At 38.4% G+C, this 14,734-nt stretch overlaps 3 protein-coding genes across 5 annotated transcripts; 2 read left to right on the top strand and 1 right to left on the bottom strand.

The window, feature by feature from the left end:
- The first annotated feature begins 3,131 nt into the window (after window positions 1–3,131).
- Window positions 3,132–4,211, top strand: LOC117820419 (heat shock protein beta-7-like). Its single transcript, XM_034694174.1, has 3 exons — window positions 3,132–3,240; window positions 3,326–3,459; window positions 3,878–4,211. Exons 1-3 carry the CDS (start codon window positions 3,162–3,164, stop codon window positions 4,010–4,012), a joined length of 348 nt encoding a protein of 115 aa, XP_034550065.1. The 5' UTR covers window positions 3,132–3,161; the 3' UTR covers window positions 4,013–4,211.
- A 1,256-nt stretch (window positions 4,212–5,467) lies between these two features.
- Window positions 5,468–10,494, top strand: cplane2 (ciliogenesis and planar polarity effector 2). Its single transcript, XM_034688408.1, has 5 exons — window positions 5,468–5,843; window positions 8,090–8,242; window positions 8,331–8,455; window positions 9,357–9,496; window positions 9,833–10,494. The coding sequence occupies exons 1-5, from the start codon at window positions 5,732–5,734 to the stop codon at window positions 10,053–10,055; spliced, it is 753 nt and encodes a 250-aa protein (XP_034544299.1). The 5' UTR covers window positions 5,468–5,731; the 3' UTR covers window positions 10,056–10,494.
- On the bottom strand, window positions 10,319–13,983 carry si:ch73-15b2.5 (rho guanine nucleotide exchange factor 19). Of its 3 annotated transcripts, none has more exons than XR_004631907.1 (12): window positions 13,705–13,983; window positions 13,482–13,625; window positions 13,342–13,406; window positions 12,973–13,268; window positions 12,215–12,375; window positions 11,989–12,141; window positions 11,772–11,901; window positions 11,588–11,662; window positions 11,344–11,436; window positions 11,122–11,270; window positions 10,868–11,037; window positions 10,319–10,756 (listed from the first exon to the last, which is right to left on the bottom strand). XR_004631907.1 is itself a non-coding variant. In XM_034688365.1 (12 exons), the coding sequence occupies exons 1-12, from the start codon at window positions 13,788–13,790 to the stop codon at window positions 10,714–10,716; spliced, it is 1,560 nt and encodes a 519-aa protein (XP_034544256.1). In that variant the 5' UTR covers window positions 13,791–13,980; the 3' UTR covers window positions 10,319–10,713. The 3 variants fall into 3 exon arrangements, 2 of the variants coding, with proteins under 2 accessions (XP_034544256.1, XP_034544264.1); XM_034688365.1 differs by having other exon boundaries at window positions 10,868–11,032; window positions 13,705–13,980; XM_034688373.1 differs by lacking the exon at window positions 11,344–11,436 and having other exon boundaries at window positions 10,868–11,032; window positions 13,705–13,982.
- Window positions 13,984–14,734: the final 751 nt, after the last annotated feature.

The following is a 14,734-nucleotide window of genomic DNA, read 5'->3' as shown; positions in this document are numbered from 1 at the left end:
TGATGAACATATTATTTGATAAATGTTGTTTTTCTCTCTCTGAAAGGGAAACAGTGTTTGGTTTGTATGGTGATGAAACACTGACATTTGAACAACTATGAATTTTGGTGAACAATTTCAACTATTCAGTATTTTTCTAAAAACAAAAAATAATCCTAGTTTAAAAAAAGATGTATTTATGTTTTAATTCCATCTTTTTAACAAAATACTTTATGAATTGGAAAACATTTCCTTGCTGCCTTAACACTCTTTACTTTGTTCATGACATTTAGCCATTTCAAACCTTCATCCATTACTAGGCCTGCTACTTTTACTTAATTCAATCAAGAATCCATTATTATTACCTTACATTTCTAACCCCCTGTCCATTTCTGTTTGCTAATTTATGAAAGTCTAAATTTATCACTTCCAAACATTCATCCTTAAAGCTGCTGTTGGTAGTCGTGATATAAACATCAGTTTAGAGAGAGATTTCAAATGTCAACACTACCCCTCCCCACCAGATTTCCTCTCACTCACCTCCCCCTCCCCTCTCTGCTCCGTTACCCCACCCACAAAAGATTGTTATGCGCATAGACATATAATGAGTAGACACCGCATTGGCTGCTGGGGCGTAACATATACAGCCGCCATCTTGGTCCGGTCATCCTACCCATGATCCTGTAAATGTAAACTGAAGCAGCAGAGACTTCAAGATGCCAGAGCACTGTATGGCAAAATACCTATCATACATCACATATATCACATATCAGAATATTGTATTACTGTTTAGCCCACTATGAATATTAAAATACGCCGTACCATGTGTCCTGTATCATACCTACATATATGACGTTTGCAGGAAAAAAAACTGCATGAAAATCAGTTTAGTATTCAGCAAGATATGATTGATTAAATGCGCTGACACATAATTGCGCTTGCCAAACAGATTACACTGAGTGGAGCGGGTGATCGGACCAAGATGGCGGCCCCACGGCTCGTCAGCGCCAATAGGTAGTAGCAGTCGTTGCGGCGTCTACTATTTTATGTCTATATGCGCGCTCTATGAGGAAGTAGTGGCTTCCCAGTGAATCAGGGCGATGTAGTGCAGGGAGTAGCTCTGATTGGTCCGTGATAATGGTAAAGAGGGGAAGAATAACATTGCTTGATACAAAGGCATAGGAAGACGCAAAGATTTCGCTATGATGTCAAATTACTTCACTTACAGATGAGTATCGATGGGTATTATGACCTTTTCTCCAAACCCAGCAGAAAAAAAGTAATTTTTTTTTTACACCATTCCTATTAACAGCAGCTTTAACTGTTAGCAAACATATTCAATCTTCCATCCACTGGTCTCAGCCTTTTTAAGCCCAATTTATGCAAGCTAAACTTTAAACCATTTCTGAACTGTTTTTAGTAAGCAATTCCAGTCATTGGTCCTATCCGTTATCTAAATATTTCAACTTTTTGTCCATTGTAGTTAACTAATTTTTTTAACCATTAATCAATCGTTTTAGCCATAGACATACGTCTATAGGTCTATTAGATATACGAAAGACTATGGTTTTAACCCTCCTGTTATGTTGCGGGTCAAATTACCCCTTTTTAAAGTCTATTTTAGGCAATGTATGCCTTCCAAACCAGCTAAATGCAGCATAAAAATCTGAGCAGCATGTGACAGAAGATATGTTGTGCTAATTTATCAACATCACTTCATAAAAAACAAAAAAATTCAAGTTGTAAAATAAAATAAACAAAAATCCATGTCATGTAAAACTATTGTATTTATATTAAGGGTTTTCCAATGTACATCAAAAATGAAAAACTAGTGAGTTATCCTCATTGAACCACGATCTGTGAGAATTAAAGACCACCAATGGACTAAACCTTGATTTAAATTGTTAGTAATGGAGTTAAAAATTAGATTAAAAAAATGTATATTGGGATTTTTTGGGGTTCTGACACTTTTGGGTAATTGAATATGCCCCAGGTCAAATTGACCCAGGAACATTATTGCTGCTCCAGAGAAACGAACATAAGAGGAGGGTTAACTAACCGTTAACTCTGTACCGCTAGCTTACCTTTTTAACTGATGGTCAACTATCTCTGCAGTTTATCCATTACACTAGAATTTTCTGGAAGGTAACAATTAAAAAGGGACGACGTAGTACAAAAGCATTTATCATGAATATTGAGGAAAATATATAATGTATTCTCAACATATTTTGAGCTCTGTGAACTTAAGAAGTGACTCATTTTGATCTTCTGTTCACACTATTCATTTTCAAATTAACTGACACACAGCCTCATACTTTTATGTCCCTTACATGATAAACTCCTCTGATATGACTTACTGTAAAGCTTTCTCTTAACACTACCAGTTAGTTGGCCTAATTGTAATTCACCTAGATTAGTTGGAATAAAATGCAAATTTCTGACTATAAACTGTATATCTTCAAAACTAACTCTACGGCCTTGAAGAGCTTGCTTTGGTTACACCTGTCATCCAGATGGAGTTAATCAACCTTACTGACTTTGACAAACTGGAGTTAAATGTCTCACCTACATACAACTTCACTCCATCATTTAACAGTCTCTCAGCCAAACTGTTTGCTTTTCACTGTAAATCGCATCAGTAAGGTATCATTTCACATCCTTCTGGCAAAACCCTCAAAAAGCCAAATTATATATTTTCTTTACTGTGCCTTGTGTCACCTTTTTAATTTAATGTTGGAAATGGCAGGTCATTCAATAAAAGGACTGATAATTACAGGTTATTCCATTACTCAGACACATCTCCACACCCTTTCTCACACAAACACAAAGACTCATAGACTCATATGCTCCCTATAGTCAGGGGTGCGGCCAGAAATGTCGGACCCCTTGGCAACAGTTAAACAACAGTTCTGGCACATTGAATATCTACAATCCGTGTCATATTCCTGTCCAGCTGCATCATTCGGACACACACACACACACACACACACACACACACACACACACACACACACACACACACACACACACACACACACACACACACACACACACTAGACTATAAAGGACTCATAAACTGACTCTTTGATCAGACACAAGGGGGAACAAGCATAAAAATTGACCTCTCTTGGATCCATATGAACATTCAAGCATTTGTTTAGAGATTCACTTTCTCAATCTCTATGGAGACAGGCTGTGGTATCATCTCTGAGGACCAAGGATCACCACCTCTGCAGACCAGCAGAGAAAATACAATTGCAGGTCAGGTGAACAAAAATAAAAACAGGAAAGTGTTATCCATTTATGTGTTTATGGAGATTTACTATCTGCCAATGACTTCTTTCAGGTCATGCGCATCCTACAGGGATGATCCAGCTTCTTGGAGACACCGTCCAGTTCACCGTCAATGTGAGTGAATTTTCTCCAGAGGATGTTATCATCACATACTACAACAACCGGATAGATGTGCATGCTGAGAAGGTGAGCCGTACAGACAGCGTGATTTAGAACAATGGCTTATGTTAGCTGTAATAGTTGCCTGAAATGGTAAAAGGTCTGCTGTTTAATTGCTTAATTAGACCACAGCGTACGTCAGATCACTTGAAAAGAATTTGAATTTTGGCCCTAAATTATTCACAGCAGATCTGACTATTGATAAAAGTACTCAAGTTATGTCAAAGCCTTATATCAGCTTCTGGCTTGTATTAGATAGATTACGTGGCCATGATAGTTTGATTCAAAGTCTGTCATTTGGTCAAAAATCTGTATAGAGGAGAGCTGAAAGGTAAAGAAGAACTTAGAAAACAGCATAAACATACTTTGACTATTGAATCCAACTTTTTCACACCAATAATTTTTGCTTCCTTCAGTCCTCATATATTTTGCTCTTTTCATGTAGTTGGGAAAAGATGGAGCAGTCACAAACACTTTCTACCACCAATGCAAACTACCATCAAATGTGGACCCCACATCAGTGACGATGGCCACGGAAGGCAAAGGGGTCCTGACTGTCAGAGCTCACAGGGTGCATTAGTTTCAGACTCGCATCTTTACCTCTGTGTGTCCTGTTTAAAAGCTGGATTTTGGTGACACCTGTTGGTTGCCAAAGGAACTGACCAATCCATGAATCTGGTCCTTAAAGTGTGATTGTCTTTTTGAGCCTTGGTAACCTGATTTGACATTTCAATCCATCAAGAGCTGCATCTCAAAAACGTGTAAAAGGATTGTTGAAATAAATGTACTCAACTCTTGTAAATGAATAAACTGAAACCACATGGTACTTTATCAATAAGGCTGCATGTCTTCAGTGTACTCAGCCAAAGCACATGAAGGAAATATCTCAGTAGATATTAACTGATTGAAATGCATACAGGTTGCCTTTTTTTTCTTTTTGGTAGGATATCACCTCCTATTGGAAATCAGTTTCTCTTGGACAGTTTCATCAGGCTTTTCCTTAATATGTATTCACATTTAATGCTATTTATTAACATTCCCTTTTGTTTTTTTTAAAGATTTAAATACATTTATTGTGATTTATTTACATCATTAATCACATTAAAGTGCACTTAAGTTTCATTGAGTGTTGAAAACTATATAACATATACACAAAGCCTGGGAAAAAATTCTGCATTACTAATGCATAGTCGATATAGACATTTTATGTGTTTATACATTATACAAAATATTATGGTTTGGGACAATAAGTCACAAAACTTAGAATAGAATAGAATAGAATAGAATAGAATAGAATAGAATAGAATGTACTGTATTCATCCCCAAGGGGGAAATTCAGGAATGTAGGTACAATATACAATATATATATATACACAATATAGGTATGATAGGGTACAGAACTAAAGCTTGTACAGCATAATACTTACATGAGTAGGGTTTACAAGAAAAGTCTTGTGAAAGGAAAACGGTCTGTTACTCCAGGGGTTCCCAAAGTGTTGGTAGGGATCCCCTGGAGGGTCGTGAGACACGAATGGGGGGTCGTGAGATGTCTTCCAGAATGTTTTTATTTTTATTTTTTATTTATCTTAAAATAGTAGGCTACATTTTACCCATTATAGTAAAAAAAATATCGACAAATATAGTAGCTAAACATTTTCTAAACAATAGAAAATGTATTGAGTTTTCTGCCTTTTTTGCAAGATGACTCCTAAGTTTAAGGTTAGTGAACAGTTAATTATCTAAAGCATCTCTGGCGGTAGGTTCATTCATAACGGCACAGGAAACACAGCCACCGTTAGGCTAATTTTCTGCAGCTAAATGAAGCCACATTAGATCACTTGAGGGACAAGGTCGCAAGTCTTTGGCACCATTATTTTGGGGGTCGCGGGCTGAAAAGTTTGTGAACGCCTGTGTTACTCTACTGCTGGAACAAACTTCACTTCTTCTGTTTTCTTAGCATTTCGTTTCAGCCCAGTAGGTGGCGGCAGGGGGCCTAGAATATTTTAGCTAACTGCCAATAATTCCAGAGAAGAAGAAGAACGCATGACGTCACACTGGGGTTGTCATGGGAGGTTTTAGTTTACGGAAGTTTTCTAGTTTTTAGCTTCACGTTAAGACTTAAAATGCCTCTGCCCGACCAAAGTTGTTCTTGTTAAGACGCTTTATTAAAAAAAAAGTATACCTGAAGAGTTGTTCCGTTCCGGGTCAGTTCTCCGTGCTTACTTTTTTAAATTTAAAAACTCAACCTAGTACATTTTTGTTGTTATGCTAGCTAAGCGGCATAAGAAGAGATCACAACATGGCACAAGTTCCTCCTTCTGGATCTATAGTGGTTGCTGACTGGCATCGATGTCAAGACAGCAAAGAATATTTCAGCAAAATTCTACACAAGAAGAGACGCAAACACTTTGGTATGAAAAATTAACCCTAGTATTTTGGTTGAATAACAATGTTCTCTTTTCACACATTATAAATCATGCGGTTTTTTTTTTGCCAGTTCTGTTTATTGAGCAAAATTTAATGACATTGTAATTTGCGTACAAGTTTACATTTTTTAGTTTCTCATTTAAACGGAAGAAAGGAAAAAAAAAAAAAACCAAAAAACCCAACGACAACACAACAATGGGACTGGGAGAACGACACTCCTATCAGGAGAAACAAGGTGCCTCCATGTGCATAATTATATACCTGTAGAGGTCCATAGATACAGAGTTACCTGCACATTTACAATATAGATATACCGGTCCAGGAATTCCAAAAAGAAAAATAACCCCTTCCTCCCTAGCCCAGCAGGAGAAATTAACGCACACAAATGTAGGAATACAACAATGATGAAAGAAATAAGACACCTCTTAGTCCGACAGAGTCTGCAGATCTCTAACATGTGAAAGAAAGGGTTGCCATTTGTGAAAGAACTTGTCAGTGTTTCCTCTTAGAGTGTATTTCATTTTTTCAAATCTTAAAAAGGAGACAGTATCCTGCAACCACTGTGCAACAGATGGAGGGTTGGGAGACTTCAAACGCATAAATCATGCATTTACATGTTTTGTACAATGTGACCAGTTTTTGTTTTTTACAGGCCATAAAGCCCTTTTTTAAATTCTATTTTACCTTTATCATTGCTATTATTATTATTGTTATTCTATTTTTTAACTATGGTAGTACATTGTTGTATTCCCCTGTCCCGTGTTGTAAGCTGCTTTAACAAAAGAATTTCCCCCAATGGGGGACCAATAAAGTTTATCTTATCTTATCTTATCTTATCTTATCTTATCTTATCTTATCTTATGTCCAGAGACTCAACTGAATTTAGGAGCATTATTATATCAGTATTTTAGCCTCCAGTGTGTAAGCGGTAAGCAGTCAAGAGATGGCAGGAAGAAAAATGTGTATCTCTTATATCAAATCCCCACTACCCATAAGTATGTCTACACAGGTTATTACAGGTTGTATGGTAGCAACTGTCTGTCTGGCCTCTGGAGCATAAAAGCTCTAGAGGTAGGGAAACCTAGTTTTATACAGTGCTGTGAAAAAGTATTTGCCCCCTTCCTGATTTCTTATATTTATAAGATAAGATACTCCTTTATTCGTCCCACAACGGGGAAATTCATGGAGTTACAGCAGCAAACAAAAAGGTGTACAGTACAAGAATTTCAACAAGAATATATATAGGAAAAAAATGTTCATCAAAGAAGACAGCTTGGCAATAATGCTCCTGTCAGCCACCACCTCCACAGGGTCCAGGACTGAGCTGGCCTTACGCACATTGTTCCCCCTTAAATGTTTCAGATCATCAAAATAACGTAATATTAGACAAAGATAACCAGAGTAAACACTAAATGCAGTTTTTAAATGATGATTTTATTTTTTAAGGGAAAAAGTTATCCAAACGCACCTGACCCTGTGTGAAAAAGTATTTGCCCCCCCTTGTTAAATCACAAATTAACTGTGATTAACCTGATTTTTTTTGGAAAGCTGAGCCCAATTTCCACACCCAGGCCTGATTACTACCAGACCTGTTAAATCAAGAAATCACTTAAATATAACCTCTCTGACAAAGTGAAGTGGGGCTAAAAGATCTCAAAAGAAACACATCATGCCACAATCCAAAGAAATTCCAGAAGAGATGAGAAACAAAGTCATAAAATCATCATTTAAAAACTGCATTTAATGTTTACTCTGGTTATCTGTGTCTAATATTAAAATTTGTTTGATGATCTGAAACATTTAAGTGAGAAAAATGTGCAATAATATGACAAATCAGGAAGGGGGCAAGTACTTTTTCATAGCACTGTACATAACATCAAATTGACTATGAGACCATAACATTTGTACTCTTATGTTGTTTGAGTTTGTGTAAGGACAAAATAGGGGAATGTAAAGTTAAAAACATGTCACAAGGTGTATTAGTGTTTAGTGTATCCTTAAAATACAAAGTGGTACAAAATAATCAAAGATCTGCATTGCACTGTGACAACTCATTGATTAGATTTATAAGAATTACACTTATTTGACATTAACTAAGAACCTTGAATTTTTCCATTTTAGATTTTAATTTAACAGCTACCCCCTATAAAACAATCAAACAACTTTGATTGTGTATTCCAGAAGGTAGTCAAAGTCAATGTTTTCATACTTGCTTTGTTTTCTTTGAAAGGCCTGTTGGAGTCTCCAGTGATGCCCCCACATGTAGCTGTGGACACAGTTCACTATAAAATTTTAATCTCCGGCAAGACTGGGGTCGGGAAAACTGCTCTGGCTGCACGCCTCGCAGGTCGGAATATTCCCGGTTTGCACTATGAGACCACAGGTAGGTCCCTCCCTGCTGTACACTAACAAGGCAATCTAGAAGTTAGGTCACATAAATATTCATCCATCTGTTTATGTATCGGTTGCAGGTATTGAGACGACAGTGGTGTATTGGCCTGTGAAGCTGAGAGAAAGTGGCAGAGTGTTTTTCTTCCGTCTTCAGCTGTGGGACTGTGGAGAAAACGCCTTGCGTAGATTTGACCATTTTCTGCCAGTATGTATAAAATATCAAGTATTTTATTATGATATACTGTTAGGAGTTATGACATTCACTAAAAACTTATAAAGGACTTCATTCATGTTATTTTTGGTTGAAATATACATTCTGTAACACACACACCAGCTGGTTTGTCAAATCACTTCCCTCTGTCAATTCAATTTAATTCAATTCAATTCAATTCAATTTGCTTTATTGGCATGAACAAAGACATGTTGTTGCCAAAGCACATAAAATACATTCACTTACATTACATATATATTCATTACATATTATATTCATTACATATTATATTTATTACATATTATATTCATTACATATTATATTCATTACATATTATATATGCATTAATGAACGCTGGTGTCACCCATACAGCATATCTCTATGTCCTCACTTGATGCGGTATGCTCATAAAACCTTCACCTAAAATCAGATATTATGGGATGGTGCATCCCTCAGGCTGTGACAGGTTGCCACATATTTAGCAGCCAGGGGAGCTGCTGACCCTTCCCCCTGGAGAACTGACAGTTTCTCTTCTGGGGTTAATGTGAAGTTTGTTACTATTTTAGTAATTTCCCTGTAGTGGGAATCTCTTAGAAAAGAGAACTTGCTACAGTGGAGGAGGAAGTGCATCCCTGTCTCTATGTCCCCTGTAGAGCAGTGAGCACATAGACGCTCCTCTCTGGGCAGCCATGTCTGCCTGTGTCTCCCTGTCTCTACAGCTAGCTGGTGGTCACTCAGCCTGTATTTGGTCAGGATACATCTTTGTTTTGTATCTCTGACACTGTACAGATATTCAGATAATTTATAATCATGGTTTAGGGTCAAATAACAATTCATTCTACTTTGGGTCTTTGGTTTCTCCAGTGTTCTAAATACAGATCTTTGTCTCTTTCAGTCTTGTAAGGAGGAGTTGGATGCTGTTTTTCTCCTGTTCTCCTTCACTGACAGAACTTCATTCGATGATCTGTCAAATCAAATCACTAAATGGACGGGAACATCGAGGGGAAACGTTGTAAAACTGGTGGTTGGCACCAAGTATCCTTTTGTGTTTAAAAAAAACCTATCAGATCAATCTCATAACAGTCTCTAATCTTAAAATTAAAGCTTTCTAATTTTAAGGAAGCTACAATCTCTGTTATGTTCACAGAATGCAGCTGCACTACATAAAAATGGGATATGGTATACAGCTCAGTATTGATCTAGTAAGAGGCTTATAACCAGTTATTTCTGTATACATGAGCACATAACCAGCCCCTGTTGTTGTTCATAAGAAGAAGAGTACTCCACTAAAACGGTTTTATCACATCCTAAGTTATTTTAAGCTCTATCTACGTACAGAGAGATATGTTTGTCCTTCATTTTTACCCGTAGATATGACCTGTACATGCACTGTGATGTGACAGAGAAAGATGTGAGGGACTTCCAGGAGACGAGTGGATTACCAGTGCTGCGTACGGGTGGGGAGGCCAGTGACGGGCTGGGTGACGTAGCCCCCATCCTCAACTGCCTGGCAGAGAATTTGTGGCATCAGGACTGTGTTACTGCCAAAACAGCCAGCCATCATTTACAGCAGGAGACTGGGACCCCACCTTAATACAGAATGTGAGGCAGTTTAGACTTTGGACTCCACGTAAGCTTACTCCTGGTTGCCTCCTCACCTACCAGTGTTGGGCTGCTTGACTGTGTCTTTTGATTTTAGACAGCTCTGCTCCTCCCCCCTCCTTGTCACTTCTTCTTTGTCATGTGCTTTTTTTCTACTCATGGACTTTCAACTAAAAACAAAGACATTAAATGAATACATTTTACACTAAAAGGTTGGTTTGAATATTTACAGAGTGAGAGGATCAGAGGCTGATGTGTCATGTTGTCTTTCAGCATCTTTATTCAGTTCAAAACTTTGTCACAAAAAGCTGATCTTAAAAAAATGTCAGAACAAGTCAAAAGCATATCTCTTTCAAAAAGCAATTTCAGTCCAAATGGATAAAACTTGATCACTAAAAATGTAAATATCCCCTTAGTTGAAGTGTTTCTTAATTGTGTTTCTTAATTGTGATAGCTCAGTGCATGTTCCTACCCGTTGTGAGTTGATGCTTTAGAGTGCCTCTATTTAAAAACATTAAGTGCAGTTAAGATAAACCCATAAGTGTGGAAAAAAAACTTTTTTTTTCAGTTATCAAAAATGACATGTGAGTAATGTGCATGTTAAAATAGGAAAATGTACTTTAAAACAAAAGATCAGGGTCATATTTCCATCACTGTTTTGACAACAGCTGTATCCACTCCTCTTTATCTGACCTGCAATTCAAACAAAAACACAGGCAGGAATCAAAGGCGGATGACAAACTGCTCTCGTAGATTATTTATTCATTTTTAAAATTGATATGATAAAATGATGTCCAGTCCTACCTTGAGTGTGTGACAAGTATCATGGCAGTCGGTTGCCCAGTTCGACTCTGAGAGAGATGCAGCAAGAAGGACTCTCGGGGCAGACCCAAGACTTCTGCCTTCAGAGGCTCAAGATGGACGTGTGTGGGGAATTCAGCATGATCCAGAACTGTGAACCTCTGATCCCTGACATGATGACACAGGGAGAGGCAGCGCAGCGTGATTTACAGCCAAACAATGTGCATTTGCTTCAGTATTAATTGTAAGTGACATACTTTTTTGATGAGATGATCAGAAGGTTGTTGAAGAGGTGAAGGTAGACACTGATGAATGACGTTTTTGAGCTGTAAGCAGCCTCCAAAGTCAGCTGTCTCATTGGACCTTGGTGCACAAGGAAACGCCCGCTCACAACCAAAGGCACAGACTGCAGGAGAGGAAGCAATTCGAATTTGTCACCATCTGCAGGTTACTTAAAACGCAAAAAGAAAATTCCTCACTTTCACTTTGCCGAAATCCATGTGCATTTCCAGGGACACCAGCTCCTCAATTTGTTTCATTTTTTGGACCCCCTTGTCACACTCAGCCACTATCTGTTCAGAGCACATATTGAGGCCAGCATTTAATATAAAGACAATGAAACTCTTTGCTCATACTGAGACTATTACACTGCTTTCGCTTCCAACCCCTTGGACTCTTAGTGTGATTAACCTACCCAACAAACTTTGAAGGAAACTGCCTTACCTCATGAATGGCTTCTATTGCTTTTTCAAGGTTCAAAACTGAGTCAGACCCTTGTTCAGTTAGTTTCAAGACGCTCTGAAATGAGAGGAAACCAAACAGAAGCCAAGGTATTTTCTAAAACTTGCTCATACAAAGTTGAAAATATTTCTAGATTCTTCTAGTTGAAATCCAATCGGATGCAGACCTCCAGGATGAGTTTCATTCGAGTAATTCTCTGGAAGGGTAGGACGAGGAAGGACTTGAGGCTCTGTCTCTGACACACTGGGTCACTCTCAAGCTTCTTGATTGAGTTCAGGAAGTCTCTGTTCTGCTGACTTGAAAAATAGAAGACATTTGGTTGAGTAAGTTAAGGGAAAAGTAAGAGTAACACCAGGTGTATGAAGCACAGGACTGATTCTTACAGCAGCTGACTGATAAGAGCCTCCTGGTACATCATGTTGGTCACATATGGCACATACAGGCTGTGAAACTCTGGGCAGTGCTGAAGTACAATGTTTTCAACCTGAGACATCAAAACATTCTCTCCCAGTCGAATTTCCAGATCCATCAGAAACCTAGAAAAAAAACCCATCTCAGTAAAATAGCAAAAGAAGCGGTTTGACAGGAAGAATCATGTGGAGCTCTCACTTTTCACTGGCTGCCATCACGCCATGAATGTTGGAAAACAACACATGATGCTCCCTTTTGGACAGACTCTTTCTCAGCTCCTTTGATTTGTAGAAGTGATTGACAGCAACTCTGAGGCTCCTTAGGTAAGATGCTTCAGAGCCGATCAACTCAAACAGGGACTGCAGAGGAAGAAGAAGTGGGGATCAAAATTAAAGGATGATTCTATTAGACTTAGCAGAAAAAACTAGGCTGGAAATCCCATTAGAACCAACACTGACTATCCCACTACAAAATATTTCATTTCATTTTAAAGTGAGACAGGGTATTCCTCTATAAGCTCAAGAAAATACATACTTTGCATGATCCCGGTACTGAAAATAGAACCAGACAGGTTCATTATAAACTTGTATTTGAGTAACTTTCTGTAGAAGCCACAGTGACCAGATGTTTGAAGGTAAACAAATACAAATGTGACCTAGTTTTTAAGAATTGGAGAGAAAAGTGACACAGGTAGAGAACATAACCTGAGACTAATGCTGTGATTAACTCATACAAACCGATTTCCAAAAGTTTTTTACCCCTGGACTCTTATACTACCAAGGCATGCTGGTACAATACATGCAGAAAGAGAATTTCTTGCTGAAATATGAATGGTCTTCCCTAAACTATATGTATTGTTGAGCATTGATGGTGCCCTTTCATATGTGTAAACTACTGGTTTTATGTACTGAGTTTTAACATGACATGCTAAGCATAAGATAAAGAACGTTCAACACCTCCTGAAGACGGATCTCTCTGGTTGTCAAGCTGCCCAGCAGGCCAGACACCTTCACCTCCTCTAGATCCTGCCAAAGAGTGCATGGAGTCACCCTGATTGGCTGGGGCAGATGTGAGGAAGGAGAAGCTTCATCAGGGTTTAATTGTGGTGATGCAGCCTCAGATTTACATGAAGGATTCAAACGGGACTGCAGACCCTGCAGGTACTGAGGAGTTATCAGCTCAGACACAAAACTGGTGAGTCTGAAGATGTCTTCTTTCACCTCTTGTAGACAGTAGTCCTGATACAGCGGGACTGCAGAGCAGAAAACAAGGGCATGACACAGTGCAGCTAAATGCTGTTCAATTGGGTGACATGGAGAACTTACAGAAGTCAATGAACTTTGACTGGAATGTCACATTCAGCACCTCTTCCTCCACTGGATCTGCTGGCCTGGTTTATTGAGCAGACCATAATTAGTTTAAAACAGAGATTATAAAGAGTGTAGATATTTAAAGCATCTCTTACCCTTCTGTATGATCAGCTTGATCATCTAATGAAGACAAAACTGGAGTTTCCTCTTCAGGTTTGGATACTGAGAACAGTTCTTTCAGATTTAGTGTGCTCATTAAGCCCACAGACCTGAGAGCTGAGGATAGGTCTATAGCAAGACTAAAAAAAGGAATTTCAATCATCATCAGGCATACAAGGTGTGTTTCAGTTTACTCTAGAAGAAACATGTTGTCACTACCTGCAGTTCTCCTCCTGGTTCAGTGAGTCGTTGCTCTCAACAAGGCCTCCAGAGTCCACTGCATTGTTTTCTGGAGGTAAACTCATGGCTCGGGAAAATTTGCACTAATGTAACTGCTCAGACTGTGGCTGCTTTCATCACCGCTTTGAAATTGAGCTATGTCCTCTGGTTCAGAAGCCAAACTCCTCTCATTTAAAACTCTGCCCAGGGTGAATCCCTCAGGTTGAATGATCCCAGATGGATGCAGTCTGGGCTCCACCAAAAAGCAATCACAAAAATTCAATCCAGGTGTGGCTTTTCTTTGAGCCTCTGATAAACTCTAGCTTTGCAGACTACAAACAGATTCTGATTTCAACGGTGGTTCATTGTTTCTTTTACTTCCTTTTTTTCAGGGGAAGTTAAAGGGATATTTTGAGTTCTCTTTGACGATGGGAGAAAAAAAAAATTGTAAACATCACTTTTCACTCTCAGTAAATCAAGGGGTTCCCAAAGTGTGGGTCGGGACCCCCTGGAGGGTCGTGAGACACAAATGGGGGATTATGAGATGTCTTCCAAAATATTTTGTTTTTTTTTAAAGTTATTTTAAGATTGTGGGCTCCGTTTTATCCATTATAGTAAAAAATAGACAAAAATAGTAGCTAAACTTGAAATAAAAACCTTGAAAATAGAAAATGTAATGAGTTTTCTGCCTTTCTTTTTGCCAGATGACTCCAAAGTTTAGGGTTAGTGAACGGTTAATTATCAAAAGCATCAGTAGCAGTAGGTTAATTCATAAAGTCACAAGAAACACAGCCACCAGTAGGCTCATTTTCCACAGACCAGCGAAATGAAGCCACATTAAATCACTTTGAGGGACAGTGGGGGTCGCAAGTCTTTGGCACCTATATTTTATTCGCAGGCTGAACATTTTGGGAACCCTGCAGTAAATGACTCAAAATAATAAGATGGCAAAATAAATTTGTTCCTATTACAGGATATGATCACACTAGAAATATGTGTCTGTGTGCATTTTTTTGGCCCTATTTTTCCA

This window comes from Notolabrus celidotus, chromosome 1 (genome assembly GCF_009762535.1).
Source record: "Notolabrus celidotus isolate fNotCel1 chromosome 1, fNotCel1.pri, whole genome shotgun sequence".
Lineage (NCBI taxonomy): Eukaryota > Metazoa > Chordata > Actinopteri > Labriformes > Labridae > Notolabrus > Notolabrus celidotus.
The sequence above is the reverse complement of the archived record's forward strand: the minus strand, read 5'-3'. Positions and strand labels throughout refer to the sequence as shown.